The following is a 17,004-nucleotide window of genomic DNA, read 5'->3' as shown; positions in this document are numbered from 1 at the left end:
TGTTCATCTGCATTTTCCAGACTTCCTTGGATGCCAAAGCATGCTAAAGAAAGTAGAAAATATGCTGAAGTTAAATGCAGAGACCTTGTAAGAAGGTCCATGTTTTGGGAAGAGGATAGCAAATCTCACAGGGGAACGCGTGTATCTGGAATGCCAAGGCTACATTCTTTGTGAAGACAGTATTAGTGCTAATGTCTGGATTCACAACTGCTGCTTCCCCACAAACAGCCTCCTCTCTTCCCAGCTTGTTCTTTAGTGTTAAAAAAAACGATGGAAGATTCAAAACAACTGCGTAGCAGTGATTCCTATTAACGTTGGTGACCATACTGACACCTATGATTTGTCTTAACGCCTGTACATTAGATGTTGCTAATTACTTCTGTCACTTGGCACTAAAGTACAAAGACGGAGTGGCGGAACGTGTTCATATAGGGAATTATATGGATGAGAAGGCACTGAGGTAGTGGCTTCCGTTTAGGTGACAGAGGATTTGCCAAGAAATTCAGTGTTGTCTAGAATATGATCATTAATGTAAGGAAACAAAGCTGAAGACATTTTTTCATTTGAAAATTCAATAACAGAAACTAGCGGTTCTCTTTGTTCACAAGGTAAATTAAATTGAGGAAGTAGCTTTATAAATGGAAGCTAGAGAAGATTATCTGTCTTAGAATAAGGAAGTCTTTGTACTGAAATGCTGCCTTTTTGCAATGATCAAAAATCTCATTTTCTCAGCTGGTGCAGGCATTATAGCAAAGTCTTTATGATAAAATAATGATTTATTAAAAAAAAAAACAACAAAACATTATATCTACAGTCCGTAAGCTATGCAACAGTTGCAATTGCTCCTAGCCTATTGTCACTTATATAGCTGTATATATATAGCTACAAATACATCTCATTATAGCTGTATAGCTATAATGAGAATAATCAGGAGCATAACAGCAATCTGGATGATATGTAGCTTAAGTTACTAAATCCTGGGTCATTTTTGATTGAAGGCTGGAGTATTGGACTATCAAACGTTTGCTAAGAAACTGCAAGATCTCGAGGCCTGGGTAACAGAAGCAGAAGCAAAGCTGAAAGGACAGGATCCTGGTCACGCATCTGATCTCTCAGCAATACAGAGTAGGATGGAGGAACTCAAAGTGAGTAACAAATGATAAATTGTTCTTCTTTTATGTTAGCCTGGTTAATTTACACATAGTATGCACAAATATCATATATACTCTCTATACATATTAAGGAACTGTTAGTCATGCAAAGTAAGACTGAGGAGTTTGATGGCAGCCAGTGACTGTCTCTGGGTAAAGAAAAAAAGGAAAAGCAAACTCTTTAGATTAAAATGAATATCAAATAAAAAATGGGAATGGAAGTATTAGTATTTGGGGGGGGTTCCTTTATTTTATTCTTTTTTCAAATTATTTTGAATGTACAAAGTTCCTTACTCATTCATATTCTATTCAGGAACCAACTCGTCTATTCATTTTGGTATCTTGTTATACTGAAGTATAATGAATATTGTGTACAGTGTTATATATATTTCTGAGCTCTTACTCTCTGTGTTTTGGAGATTTTTTTATTTTTTTCTTTTAGAGGCTCTGAGAGGAAGTTGATAGCTTTTGCCGTCTAGGCTGGTATTTTTTCATTTTAATTTTCAGTTAACATTTCTTTTACAATTAACTAAATGTTTACCTGTTATTCCACTTTTGGCATGCTAATAAATGTACGTTTTCCTAAATTAATGATCTGTATATTTCTGTACAGTAAAACATTATTTATTTATTTATTTATTAAAAGGGTGAATAAATTCAATGTGGATTTGCTAGCCTAGGTTAAGAAGCAAGGATAAAAGCTTGCTTCAGGCAGTCCTACTTTTGCATTTGTGAGATTTGTCTTCTGAGTTCGGCAATATATGCAAGCGGAATTTGAGTTTACTTCTCTTTTCCTGTTTAAGCATTATCTTAATTGTTCTGGACTGAGACTAAGGAGGCAGAAAACTGGAAATGAAATTTTTCCCTAGCATAGGAGTTACTTGCTGCTTAGTGGCAACCAAGGCCATTCCAAATTTGAGTGCTAGCTCTGTCTATAGTAGTATAGTAGTGTAATTATCAAATCTCCTTGTTATCTCTTTTGTTGCTTGTTGCAGAGTCAGATGTTGAAATTCAGCAGCATGGCCCCAGATTTGGACCGTCTTAATGAGCTGGGTTACAGGCTTCCTCTGAATGATAAAGAAATCAAAAGAATCCAGAACCTGAACAGACAATGGTCTCTGATCTCGTCTCAGACTACAGAGAGATTCAGGTGGGAATAGCTAAAGATTGTTGTATAGCTTTTTCTTAAATTACAATAACTAGAAAGTATACTTTTTAATTAACGAAAACTCCTCTCCTGGTATACTTAAGAGAAGAGAGTGAAGCCAATCAGTTTTGGTTTTGCCACAAATCAGAATTTGACATGAGCAGGAAGAATATATATATATGTATATATATATGTTTAGTGTTACCTAAATAAACAAATAATGCAACTGGCTATTAAAAAACAGCACTGTTTTCACTGCTTGAAAATTCATTGCAAGACTAATTCTATGTGTGAGAACAGGAGACCTTACCTGAATTCATCTTTCTTTTTTCCAGTAAGCTGCAGTCTTTCTTGCTACAGCAGCAGACATTCTTGGAGAAATGTGAAACTTGGATGGATTTATTAGTTCAGACTGAACAGAAGCTGGCAGCAGAGATTTCAGGAAACTACCAGAGTCTTTTAGAGCAACAGAAAGCACATGAGGCAAGTCATCGTGTATATTTATGCATTATTACAACAATGTAGAGTACATCAATATTCAATTTATACATAACTGGAACTCACATTCTTTTGTGGAGTAATATAATATATTTATCTATAATATAAGTTTTGAATTGCATTGCTATCATCTTTTGAATGTATCTTAATTTAAGAAACAACAGCATGCAAATATATCAGTGTTAGCCAGTTAGGAGGAAGGCTTGGTTTTCTGTCTACCTTTTTTGTGCAATATATTGCTGTTTCTCTAAATCGTCGTCCTCTGTATGTGGTGTGCTTCAGATTGATTTGTACCAGAGGAATCAATGCTTTATTGTCTTCTCATAAGACATAACTATCCTCACACATTTTGACCCTTTGCCTTCAGTCCTACTTGGAGGTTTCTGTTCTTTCATTTTATTCTGGTTTTGTTCATTTGCCATTAAATTACCAACATATGCAGCATCTGAAAAACACGTTAAGGGAAGAATTTTCTGTCAAAAACTGAGTTATATAACTCATCATGCTGCCTCCATTTGTACTCCTTTTGGAAGCAGTTCCTTGGTTCTCTCGCAGCAAATTGATTTGATCTTCCCTCTGAGTTGTTTGCAGACTTTTTACAAGAGATTAAGAACTAGCTTAGCTTTTGCTGCAGAGAAAAAAGAAGGATGCCTATCAGATTCTTTGGTGATGTCGAGCAGTGCACATTTTTTCTCCATTCACATTGTTACTGCCAGGAATCCTAGTGAACATTAAGTAAGACAAATCAATTTTCATACCAAAATTCCCATGTGGCAAACAGTATTTCATTTCCCACATTTTTTTCAGCTGAAATACCAAGATACTCAGGAAAGATCACAGAGGAGTCATGTCCTTTTACCCCTTGTGTCTTATATGTGACATAGTGTTTGGATGGGTGTTTGATAGCAGAAATTACTTCACAATCTTTTTTTTGCTTACTTCATTATACATTTGCTTTAGCATTTAGCTTTTGCAAATCTTATCCTTTTCCTTTCATCTCAGTGCCACCATCATTAACTGGACAGAGAATCTTTGTAATTTGTGATGTCTCTGATTTTTGAGATTTAAATGTTCATAAATTGAGAATTTACTACTGTTGTTATGTTCAGTCACAGCTATAATATTGAAAGGAGTTAGCAAGGATCTTTTTGCATGCAGTTGAACATACTTTGAGATCTTATACTAATTCCCTGTTAAAACCTGGTTCTGCTTCAGCTAGCTGAAGCATTTCACTCAGATGAGTGTTACTCAGGCACTCTGTAAAAGCTTTACTTCTTTCAGCTGTATAAAATCATTTTTCAGAATGTAGAGAAGGAATATCCATTTCTCTAAATGCTGCATTTCATCAACAAAAAATGTTGAAAAATGTAATTTTTTTTAACACCAAGCTTTTTGACATTTTATGTCATTTTAATTTATTTCATGGTCAGTGTTCTTTGCAGTGTCTTCTGATGCTCATGAAGAAATTAGTTTCCACTTCTCTGAGCTGAAAGAGTTTCAAATCTAAATTTCTTGTGAGGATTTTCCAGATTGTTTTTCTGTCCTTTCTTGAAGATAATGAGAAAATACTGTTACCACATGTTTTCCCAGAATGGATGTTAGGATGTTCTGTTACCAGTTCTGTTACCAGCTTTCCAGTACTGACTCTTAATTTTGCTAATATTTATTTGGATAGGGTTATAGCTACATCAGTGGCCTTATTTCTAAATAACTTCCTACTGAAATTTTCAAACCATTTTCCAAGTATCATAACTAACACTGGCATTTGCGTTGAATAACTCTTTCAGGACAGCCATGTAGTCATTCTTGTGCAATTGTCCAGATGTCCATCTACAAACCTGGTACTTGGTACTTGACACTCTTACATAGTGCTAGTGCACTGAGACAAGCACTTGCGAAGGTGTTGGTGGAGAAAGAAAGAAAGAGTTGCTTGCCAATACATTTTCAAATTTTTTTTCCCTCAGTGTACAGGTACTGTGTATTCCAATGCCTACCCTCCTTTCCTGATTCTTTGAATTCCTATTTCTTTATTGATAGCAATCTGCATATGAGAAGAATTTGGGATTACAAGTGATCCAGTATAACAGAATATCTCTTTTTTATGTAGAGATTGTTAATGTGCATGCACATAATCAAGTAGATGTTTAGAGGAATGTCTCTGATTTGGTGTAGGACTTCAGTGCATCCTCTATAAGCAGAGTTCCTCATGCTTGATAACCTTTATTTATTTCATCTGTCTTCTCAAAATATAAAATGTATTGCAATCTTCTCAAAAAAAAAAAAAAAAAAACCCTTTCTTTCCCTCCTCCTTTCTTTCCTTTCTCCTTTCTTTCCCTAAGAGTTATGTTCTGTTTAATCTTTCAACGGTACTGTTAGAAACTTGCCTCTTGTGATCCAACCATACCCTTCCAGCTTGACAGAAATAGATGTGATAGGAACTGAAATTTCTTCCTTCTTACTCAGCTTTCTGAAATCCTCAGACCCGTAGTATGTGGTTTTGGTGAAATTGCTCAACAGAGATGTTATTTTCCCTCTGTTCTTGGCTTGGTCATTCATAAGTGCCAAAGTATTCAAGGAACACCATCAAAGGCATCTTCAAGAAAATTAGGCAATACTGTTTCTTTTTATAGGAAAATCCATGAATTGAGTAACAATGTCAAAATTTGTTCAGTGATTCAGAGCCACAGAACTGCAATTTGAAAAATGACTATGTAGTAGTCCTGAAGTACATACAGTATGCTTGAGAAATCTAATTGTACAGGTGCCAGTTGGTATTTCACTTGGAGAATCTTGGCTTAAGTTCAGGCAGGGTAAATATCAATTTAGAACACCATTACTAACAAAAGAAAAAAATATATTGATCATATTGATCTTCATACTAGCACAGTTTTCCTTTGAATCTCTCTGTAAAACATTTTGAGCATGGAATGTGTCTAGTCCTCGACTGACACCTAGATTGTACTTCATAAGAAGGTACCAAAATAAGGAAAGATGTTTCTAAAAATAAATTTAAGTATTATGCATCTAAGCAGTGTTTGCGTAAGTAGTACTTAGATAATTTTTGGTCATAAATAAAGTTACGTTTAAGTAATACAGGAGTTTTAAAAGTATTACAAAAAGTTCATTGTGGCAAGTGGGAAAAAAATGTAAACTAAATTGGAAAACATGGAAAATTAATTTCCGGCACATTAACTTGGCCAACCATTTGTTTTAAAGTAATTCTGTTGACTGCATAAAATTGTATTAAAAGTCTGTTCCACCAACCCGCAGACATTAAATTTAACAAGGGAAAGCATCTTAAACTTGTGAGAAAATAAGAAGTGCAATAGATACTCTGTATAGATATTCTTGTAAATTATAATACTGATGTCACAGTTGTACTCAGAGACATAATTCGTAACTTCCACTGATATTATTTAGCTTTTAAACAACTTTTGAAAATCTCAAAGAACTAATAATCATTACTAGAAGCAGTAATTCCATCCTTGTCTCTTGTGCAACAGCTATTCCAGGCAGAGATGTTCAGCCGTCAGCAGATTTTGCATTCAATCATCTCTGATGGACAGCGCCTCCTAGAACAAGGACAAGTAGATGACAGGTAGACATTGTTGTGTTTTTGCCGCTGCTGGCTGTGTGAAGTAAGACTTAAATTATTGGGAGATTTCTGAACAGAGAATGTTGGAAAAAGATGTCAACATTCGAGTCATGTTCTTCTGAAGCAGGCTTTACTGTCAACGTGGTTAAGCTATTAATCAGTTAGATTTTAAATAAGATTCTTCTTTAGGATGCCATGGGGCAGATGTGTTTGCATTTGAGAATGCAGCAGCCTTAAGGCTCCTTCTCTGATAATGATTTGTCTTGTATTGTCAAATAAATCACATATGTCTTTTCTGATGGAACTTCAAAACACCTTTCACTAAAAGACCCAGCCAGTTACATGCAGTTTGTGACAGCTGGAGATATACCTCCGAGAAGATCACCTGACGCATAAATGTAATTGAACAGAAATTCATTTCTGTCTCAGAGATTTTGTTTTATATAATTCTGGAAATCATGGAGAGTGACTGTCTTAACACTTGTGCATATGTACTGGCTTTGCTAAGGGTATCATGGTTTTAGTTTTAGAGTTTTCTTGTCGGGGAGGTTGCGAGAGTCTTGATAAGTCTTGATATTTTTCACCTGCTTTGATTTAGCTCAGGGTGAATCATGTAATCTTCATTCTTTCCTATGAATTTGGATAATTTAATTTAGCAAGAACTAAGTTTTTGTTGCAAGTAAAAGAGTTGTGATTTTTTTTCAATCTTGATAATTGGATCCCTTTGATTCTCCATGTATATGATCTGTGGAGTTCTCATCCTCAGTCAACTGTCATGAGAATTCAGTGCTTTTCTTCTAATGCTTAATAATTAGCAGACAAAAAACACTTCACGTTCCCTCCTCTCCATTTAATTTCAGTAAATAAATAGATTAAAGTATGAAAGCTACTGCAGATTTTTATTTATTAATTTATAATAGGGATGAATTTAATCTGAAGCTGACACTTCTGAGTAATCAATGGCAAGGAGTAATTCGTCGGGCGCAGCAGAGGAGAGGGATCATTGACAGCCAGATCCATCAGTGGCAGCGCTACAGGGAAATGGCAGAGAAACTACGCAAATGGCTGGTGGAAACGTCCTGTCAGCCAGTGAGCGGTCTGGGAAATGCTCCTATCCCTTTGCAGCAAGCTAGAGCATTGCTAGATGAAGTGCAGGTATGTCCAGTGTATTTGAAGAGGAAAAAACATACTTTTTTAAATTTTATTTTTAACCACCTTTATTATTTAAAAAGTACTTAAAAGTACATTAGTTTCAGACTTTCTGCTTCAATGAAAGCAGCATTAGATATCAGTTGTTCTTTAAAAATGTCATAGTCTCAGAAGCAAAGTTTTGATGGCATGTAATGGGAAATTTAAGAAACTCAAGCTTTGATTGTTTCTGGTTTTGCTTTCTAACTAACCTCATATTGAAGCTGTATTAAGAGCCACAATAATGTCCAATTTGAGGAGTGTTTTCTTGCTAACAAAAAAGATACTTGGAATGTCTGATGTGATCTTCATGTGAGGCTAACAATAACTATTTAGCAGCTTGGTGTCTTCAAGCTTTTTTAACTGGAAGATATTATATAAATAATAAAGCTTATAGAATAATGAGTTTTCAAAGAGCTGCTTTTCCTCAAGATCAGTTGAGATACTGATATGAATGAGGAGAAAAAGAAGTCTTCTATGTCTTTAACTCTTTGGAGAAATTTTCTAATGATCTGCTGCAGTAGATGATGGCAAAATAAAAGGTAGGGTAAAGCATTTGGGCTGCAGCTCATGCTTTAGTCAAGATATACAATCAAATAAAAGTTAGTTAAATACAGACTTGAGGATGAGTTGTAATTAATTACTCATTACAGTTAAAAAAAACAAAGTTGACAAGAAACTGTTTATATTTGCAGCTTAAAGAGAAAGTTCTCCTAAGGCAACAAGGGAGTTATATCCTGACTGTGGAAGCTGGGAAGCAATTGCTGCTCTCTGCTGACAGTGGAGCTGAGGCAGCCCTGCAGGCAGAGCTTACAGAAATTCAGGAGCGATGGAAGAAAGTTAGCACCCAACTGGAAGAACAGAAGAAGCAGGTTACTTTATTACTGAAAGTAAGTATATTGGTTTTTTTTTCTGTACTTTCAAGTTCACTATTTCTCATTCTGAACCACGATGAAGAAAAGTATTCTTAAGAGATGAGTACAAATACAAGAATTGCATGTATGTTAATAAGCTCATAATTTCACTACCTCTGGTTATAAAATATTTCAATATAGAAGTAATAATATTTTGCAGTAGGCTTATATGTTTCTTGATATCTTTTAACTGATATTTCCACACCCATCAGTGGTTATAAAGGATGTTCCTACTAGTCCTATTTTCAGCATAAAGCAATTATGTAATTGATTTTGCATGATACTTGTTAGCCTTTACACATATGGTATTGAAAATTAGATCTGTCTTATTCTCTCACATGACAATATCAATATCGACTTAACCAGTTTGTGTTTCCTTCACTTGTCTTGAGTATTTGCTGTCTTAAGTAATGCACTTAGAAGAGGGGGACTTGAAATTTTTAATGTAAACAGTCTTCAGAATTCCTACTAACCTCACTTTAAGTACAAAAGATGATAGTCTGGGATTTAAATTTGGTCTGTTCGTTTTTCCTTTTTGCTTATTTCATATGAGATAATAAAAATTGAACTTACTTGTATTAACAGAATGAGGCAAGTGCTTTTAAAAGAGTTTCAGAGGTCTAATAGAATTATGAACATGTTAATTTTGTTTGTAAGAAGGAAAGTGATACAAGAAAATTAAATATTATTTTGGAAAAGTTCCATTAAGTATATTTTTCCTCCTATTTCAAGTTTTTTTCCTTCTACCTCGGGTTCTAGTTGGATCTAGTTGCATCAGAAAATTTTAATCATGAAATCTTATATCTATGGAAATGAAAACTTCTGTCATATTGTGTCCCGGTGAAAATATAGGACTTGATGCTTGGAGGGAAGGAAGCAGGGAAATTACCACACAAATTGCACATTTAGAGAAGGTACTGCAGGTACTTCATTGTGACCTGAATTCACACTACTCCAAACTTTTTTTTCTGAATCTTGATGCATCAGGCATTCAGGAAAGGAAGTGGAAAATCATTTGGAGAGTTCAAGTTTCCGAAAGGATGGAGTTGGAATTAGACAATGTTGCAATAGCAGGAGTCCTTGACTTCTATGTTTCTTCTCATAGAAACCAACAGAAAACAAAACAAAAATAACCTAAAAAAGATTGTAAATCCAGTTTACATATGAGCCTAGTTTTAAAAGAGAATTTCAGTACATGTTATTATTATGGAAGTGTTTTCACTGTTTATGTTGATTGATTTGACTAACCACTAAATACAGTAAGTATAATCTAGATCTGAACTAAGTTCTAATAAACTTTCTGCCCTCAGGACTGGGAAAGATCTGAAAAGGGAATAGCAGACTCCCTGGAGAAGCTAAGATCATTCAAAAAAAAGCTTTCTCAGCCTTTGCCAGAACACCATGATGAGCTGAATGCGGAACAGATACGTTGCAAGGTAAAGTACTTCTCTGTTGACTGTTGCCTCATCTCTGGATGCTATTCTGCAGTAACATCTTTCATTGTTAACAGGCTTTACATTAATGACTGTGCAAAGCAACCAAGCATCTGTGAAAAGCTAAGAAGCTATCCTTGTAACATTTGGACAGTATAAATTCTGCAGGGTATTAATTGAAAAGTTCAAAGGGTGCAAATAGAAAAGATCAAAGATATTAGAATAGAGTCTAAAAAGTATTGTAGAAGTACTAAATATTGGTAAGTTTTTATAATACAAATTCTTGTTTCAAACTTAAGCTCATTATCTAAACAGTTCTCTTAGTGATTCTTATTTGAGGTGGGATTGCTGTTGTGGATCTTATGTACCATTTTTGTGTTGTATTCCTTGCAGTTGATAAATGTGATACAACTTGAAAGCATCTTCACTACAGAGAACTCTCAAAACCTTTGGAACTTTAGAGATATTTGGGTGCTAATTTGATTTGTGAATATTTGACACAAGGCTGATGTATCATTTTCTATTGGGTTTGAAAATATTGGTACACAAGGAGTTGGTATTTTCTTTTTATTTAAAACAAGGCTGAAGCAGTCCTCTTGAAATTGTGGATCTGCTTGGATATGACTTCGATTCAGTGAGATAAAAATATTCATCTTTGTACTTGTCCTTTTTGCTTATGTATATATTTTAAGGAATTAGAGAATGCTGTTGACGGATGGACAGATGACCTTGCACACCTCTCTCTGCTGAAGGAGTCCTTGTCTACCTATATAAGTGCAGATGATATTTCAGTCCTCAGTGAGCGTATAGAGCTTCTGCACAGACAGTGGGAGGAGCTGTGCCATCAGGCAAGTATAGTACTGAGCTTTGGTATGAGCATGCAAACTAAAAATGTTTTGGAGAGACAACTGAATGCAAGTGGACTCTTTTAGAAAAGATACATGTAAAAACTGGTAAAAATCATATTTGAGCACTTGCTGAATCGGGTATAACATCCCTTTAGTTCCCCTTAGTTATTGCTTAGATTTTCAGTTTTCTTGAAAATTGAGACCGTATATAAAACTTAAGAAGAAAAAAAAAACAAAAAAGACATGCTTGTGATGTGAGACTGCAGCACAGGGCAAACAGAAGTAATACAGTGCTTTTCTATGCTTTTGTGGAGGAGCTGTGTTCAGAAATGTTGTCCACTCCCCACTCAGCATTTCTTTCATACCTCCAGTTCTGCTGATGTTTTCTACCTCTTCAGATGTAGCGTCAGTGTTTCTTTAAGTCCAAGGGTGACTTGCTTGGCTGTGAAATGAGCTTAAGAGAGTTGTTTGATTTTTCAGGTGCAGAGTATTTTTTGCATCCTTTTTCACTTAGAGATTTGACTCCCTCATCCAGTTTTTCAGATTATTCCAATGTTATTCCTGTAGTTCAGTAGATGTTACTGTGCACATGTCTGGGGCTAGCTTGAAAATAGTTACCTTACATTAAGTTTCCATGAAGTCTTCAAAAACATCCCCAAAATAGGAAAAATATTTCTCAGTTAACAGTGAGAAACTTGTTATTAGTTTCATTTGAACAAGCCAACACTAATACTAACATCTAACCTATGGTTACTCACTAAACATATTAAGAGAGTAAAGGAAGGAGATGAGTAAAGAAGTTTTATCTTATTTTTGTACATTTTGAGTGCTTCAGGATGTAACCTAGTGCAACAGTGTTCAACCATTTCTTATTTCCGGAAATCTGCCATCAAGTTTAGAACCACAAAAAGGAAATGTTGAGATCGTGTATGCTGCTGTTAAACCTAACATGGTAGTCAGTGAACACACTTTTTTATGAAAGAGCAGATGCAGTCTTCATCTTTTCAGATGAAATGGTAACATAATGTCAGAAACAACTTAGAGTAGAATGAGGAAATAAGTAATGGTTCGACTATCTGAAACTACAGAGATGACTTTGCTGTTCACCTTCTGCTACCACTTTGATTTCAATTTCCATCCTTATCTGTCAAGGACGGACTGTTACTCATAGTCAGAGATGATAAAACCGCTATAGCAATATCTTAAACATTGCAATGCTTTTCTTCCTTCTTTATTAAATACAGCATTTGACTGTTTTATGTTTATTACCTACACGCTTGGGAATCCCTGAAGGTAACATCAAGATTTAGGAGAAATAGTTATCTATGGAATGAGTGTATTGAGACTCAAGTAGAAAGCTACTTATGCAAAAAATATTTACAGAAAAAAAGTGCATCTTTGCACTTATGCACAAATTGCACAGCTTAAGCCATGCTTTATGTGTATTTTTTTTTCCTGCTTTGATCAAGCATTTATACCTTCCTTTTTATATAATCTTTTAGACTAAAAAGAAACTATTGGCATGCTTTAACAGCTCCTGTAAGTTAGCCAAAATTGTAAAAAAAAAAAAAAAAAAAGTGTTTTTTGCTCTTCTAGTGAAACCTGAAAGACACTATGAAAGAATATATAGATACAATACTGAGCCTAATATTTGAATGCCTCCCATTTTGCAGTAGAATTGCAAGAATCCTGAGAATAACACTTACCTCTAAACTCTCAAAGAATCATGCAGTTTTTGGTACAAATCCAGTATTTTGTAATGGAAGTAAGCACCTATGGTTCATCTGCAAATCCAGAGGAGTTCATACTGAGGCACAAAGTGCTTCAACTGTCTCTTAAGTTCATTCACTTTTTTTTCTGAATATTTTAAGGTATCTTTACGTCGACAGCAAGTTAGTGAGAAACTGAATGAGTGGGCTGTCTTCAGCGAGAAGAACAAGGAGCTTTGTGAGTGGCTGACACAAATGGAAAGTAAAGTTTCTCAAAATGGTGACATCGTCATAGAAGAAATGATCGAGAAGCTTAGAAAGGTATTGTGCAGCGCATGTACACTTACATATTTTCTTTTACTTTTTGCTTCTTTTGTGCTGCAAAGAGTATACTGAATTAGCTGAAATCAAGGTTTTACCTGAAATGGATGCTTCTAAGTTCCAGTGAGGCTGCGTATTTCTGTTCTCTTGCTGTGCAGCTTTTTCCTGTCTTTCTTCAGGTGGTACCATCCAAGATACCAGAAAATTATGTGAGTGTCAAGTCTGAGACAACCAATTGCTTTACTGAATGTCCAATCACACAATTTCCTGTTAGGAGTTTAACTATACCAGATGCTTTTATAGATGGGTTGTTTTTTTTTTTTCCATTCTTCTGATAGAGTTGTTTGTCGTTATACTTTAATATTTAAGAGACTGTCCTTTATTACTAGAAGAACAAGAACACATTAACATTCACTGGTATTTTTGTATAGTTCCTTTAGTAATGTAAAGCAGAATGTATTCAGTATTTATCTTCTGATTGCACTTTTCTATTCAGGATTATCAAGAGGAAATTGCTGTAGCCCAAGAGAGCAAAATCCAGCTCCAGCAAATGGGAGAGCGACTTGCTAAAGCCAGCCATGAGAGTAAAGCATCAGAGATTGAGTACAAACTTGGCAAGATCAATGACAGATGGCAACATCTACTGGATCTCATTGCAGCCAGGTAAAACAATTGCTTTGTTTCTAATTGCTACATGAAACAGATGAATGTACTGGGCATCATGTAATTATAATGTTTTTCTTATCTGCCTTTCCATTATTAATCATGAATGAGTCTGTTCTCAGCCATCAACACAGTTCTGTGAAATTTACTCTCCTGTTTGCCTTTGTATCATTTCTTCATGTGTTATTTCTGCAAGTAAAAAGGAGATAATTCCAAACACTGTCTGCTATGTCTGAGTTACACAGGATTGGTGGCAGCCAGATTTAGTGAGCCTTGTTTCAATTCCATCTCACATTAGAGGAGATTAGATTAATTAAAAAAAAAAAAAAAAAAAGGCAGAACAATCTGAATACTGCATTTGTTATTTTGATTTGGATTTCCAGAAGAGCAGCTCCAAAACTAAGTCTGACTGATTGAGAAGATAGACATACACACAGCAAATTAAAGATTATCATCAAGGCTGTTAGAAAAAAAAATTTAACAGCAATTTTCATAACTTAGGGAAATACAGGACTGCTTGATGACATGTGAAAAAAAAAAACTGGCTTATTTGTTTCAGTATTTTTTGCCCTGAGTCACAGTACAACATCCCTCTGCTACAGACAGTAATTTTGGCATAGTTTTGTATGTGCATTTCATAAAATGTATGTATACTTTCTACTATTTTGCACTTCTCCAATTAAGTATGTATGAATTAATAATGCTTTAGCCTTGCATGCAACAAAAAGGTTTGCCTTGTTGCGTTATCTTCTTTTTAAAATCCATTTTCATATGATTTTACTGTGTTCCTACTCTGAAACCTGTAAGCATGCAAACAGTAAATTTCGTGTAAGCTGAAGCATTGTGGTGGTTCCATGTCCTTTTATAGCAGTTTGTTTTAAAGTAATGAAAGCTGTATACTTCTTGCAGAACAGTCAAAGTCAGGAAGTGGTGCATTGCTGCCAAGGCGACTGCTGGTTTCAGAGGATGTGATACATCACCAGTTGTTGATCATAACAGATATTTGCTGTATTTTTATGTGTCTTTAGAAACACCCACTCAGACAATTTTTCAAATGTTATGTGCAAATCATACCTTTAGGAAGTTTCTAGTGAAAAGCAAAATGACATTCAGAAATTGTAAAATGTTTATTTTAAAAATCTGTATTGTCTAGTATTAAAGATTAGTGCTCCATATAGAGACAGATAAGGGCGTCATTCTTAGGGTAAGGGGAGTAAGAGTTATCTGCTTAAACTTTTTATTCTGTTATCTTGAAGCAGGATGTCAAGCCCTAGCACTGGACTAACATACATGAAATATTTATTTACTTTTGTTTCCATAACTAAGCCATCAATTTAGCCTTTTTAATTAATGTGGGATATAAAGTACAGATTGGGAAATGACTGGCTGGAGAGCAGCCCTACAGATGGACATCTGGAGGTGCTGGTCAACAGTTGGCTTGGAATGAACAGTAGCTTGCCCTAACAACCAGAAAGGAAAGCCATATTCTGATGTGCATTAAGCGTAGCATAGCCATCTCATCAAAACTGATGGTTCTCCCAGTTCATTTAGCATTGGTGCAGCCTCACTTGCAATACTGTGTGCAGTTCTAGGCTCTCCAATTTAAGGCCCTTAACCGTCTGGTTAAAAGGCTGGAAGTTGAGTCCCTGGAGGAGCAGTTGAGGACACTGGGTTTATCACACATGTGAGAAAGGAAATTAAGGGATCATCTCATTGTCCTGTAAATCTTTCTGGAGTGGGGAAGTGGAAAAGGAGGTGTCCATCATTTCTCATGGTATCTAGTGACAGGACACATGGCAGTGTCTCAGAGCTTCATCAACGTTGGTTCAAAATGGAAATTAGGAAAAATTTAGTTACCAAGATGATAGCTAAGCATTGGAAAAAGCTTTCTGGAAGGGTGGTTGGTGTCCTGTATCTCTGTGTTTAAGAGGCATGTCGGTAATGCATTTAATGATCTGTTTTAACCTTGATGTTACCCTGAAGTAGACTAACAGTTGGACTCAATGACCGTTGTAGGACTCTTTCAACCAGATCTAGGTTATGCTAGTCCATTCAATCTAGTGTGCCTATTATCATATGCAATTAAATATATAAACTTTTTCATTTCCAGACCTTACTGAAGTGAGAAAGGATGAAAAGTGTGAACGTTGCATTGCTAAAGTTGGGAAGTAAATCTTGGAAAGGATTGATGCTAAGTAATGGAGATTTTGCTGGTTCAATTGTAGTTCAGACTGATATCAATTAAAAGCCAGTTAAGTAATTCCAACTGACCAAAAACGTCTGCATCCTCCAAAGTACTTTTAGAAGACTGTCGAGTCTCTTGAGCATTTTGCTATGTATCAGAGTATGTTCCTATTTTGATACTTTTCAATTGGGAGTATATCACATAACATGAATTTTGGCTGCATTCAGCTAGTAAATGTGGATTAGTTTTTCTGGTGTTAAGAATAAAACACACCTTCTCTTACTCTGGATCCTTGACAGTGTTAATAAATGCACATTTTTTTCTTCAAAATCGCAGTCATACTTTGGAGCATTTTTCTTAGCGTTTTATTAGTACAGTATGGTAATATGAGTCTGAATCTTTACTTGTTGATTTTGTGCTTTATGATGGAACTTCTTCATTCCCTTGTAAAAGTCTTTCTCACGTTCTGTTCCCTTACCCACTTCTTATCTTTCTACTATGAGGAGGTCTGTAACTGAACAAAAGACAGCTACAGAAAGGCAGTTGTGTCTTTATCTAAAGACTTATCTTTCTATCTTTTTAAAAAATATTCATCCTTTAAGTGGAATTTGTTTGGTAAGTGTTACAGATGTTAACTGCCAGCAAGTACTGTATTTGCTGGTACTGTTCAGACTTTGCAAGGAAGGCTTTGTTGTATATTTTTTTTCCTCCGTTCCCCTTGCACTCATGATCCACATTCCTGGGGATCAAGTCTGGCATATGTTGATGAATGCAGGTTTTATTTAGAAACATGACCACTTGTCACCATTCAGGCTCATGTTATCAAGCAACGTCTGCTAACATTTGTTTGGCATGCAATATTTTCTGTACAGTACTCAGTAGCAAAGAGAAGTTTGTTTCTTTTCCTGCCCCCATACAAAGCACAGTGTTTGCAAGCTTTTGAACTGGAAGTTCTTTTTAATGCTGGAAAATTTCATGGTGGTGGCAGAGGATTTGCGTGCTGTGAGGATGGCGGAGGACGGCAGTGTGGATTCAGATCTCCCAGACTGTAATTGTGATATCACAAGGCAGGCAGCTATTTTTGTTTGCTTTTAACTGATGCAGTTCTTTCTGAAGTCTTGGTTTGCTGGAAAACTGGAATGTTGATATGTGGAAATCATAGCCTTAGTTGCTTTCTGCTCAATTTGAAATGTTAACAGTGAGAACAACCTTATTTTACAGCTAGTGCTTTTGGACCTCAGATTAGGATTTTATAACTAATGCAGACTTACAACTATTAACAACTTACTACAATTTCTTTGTTGCCTGAAAGAAACTTGACTGGTTTTACTGATGTTTTTAAATGAGTGTAT

General features: G+C 35.4%; 1 protein-coding gene across 10 annotated transcripts in view; it reads left to right on the top strand.

The window, feature by feature from the left end:
- The window catches only part of SYNE1 (spectrin repeat containing nuclear envelope protein 1), a 295,330-nt gene that overhangs the window by 232,653 nt on the left and 45,673 nt on the right, over window positions 1-17,004 (top strand). For 9 of the 10 annotated variants that reach the window (XM_085217048.1, XM_085217047.1, XM_085217052.1 and 6 more), the window contains 10 exons: window positions 999-1,145; window positions 2,147-2,301; window positions 2,634-2,781; window positions 6,300-6,394; window positions 7,312-7,546; window positions 8,275-8,469; window positions 9,804-9,929; window positions 10,619-10,774; window positions 12,646-12,804; window positions 13,301-13,467. In XM_085217048.1, the coding sequence (XP_085073174.1) occupies window positions 999-1,145; window positions 2,147-2,301; window positions 2,634-2,781; window positions 6,300-6,394; window positions 7,312-7,546; window positions 8,275-8,469; window positions 9,804-9,929; window positions 10,619-10,774; window positions 12,646-12,804; window positions 13,301-13,467 (1,583 nt within the window). Of the gene's footprint in view, window positions 1-998; window positions 1,146-2,146; window positions 2,302-2,633; window positions 2,782-6,299; window positions 6,395-7,311; window positions 7,547-8,274; window positions 8,470-9,803; window positions 9,930-10,618; window positions 10,775-12,645; window positions 12,805-13,300; window positions 13,468-16,532; window positions 16,720-17,004 lie in introns of those variants that run through there. The other variant, XM_031552458.2, reaches the window with a different exon arrangement.

Source organism: Meleagris gallopavo, chromosome 2 (genome assembly GCF_905368555.1).
Source record: "Meleagris gallopavo chromosome 2, MGAL_WU_HG_1.1, whole genome shotgun sequence".
Lineage (NCBI taxonomy): Eukaryota > Metazoa > Chordata > Aves > Galliformes > Phasianidae > Meleagris > Meleagris gallopavo.
Note: the sequence above shows the minus strand (reverse complement) of the source record. Positions and strands in the feature narration are given on the sequence as shown.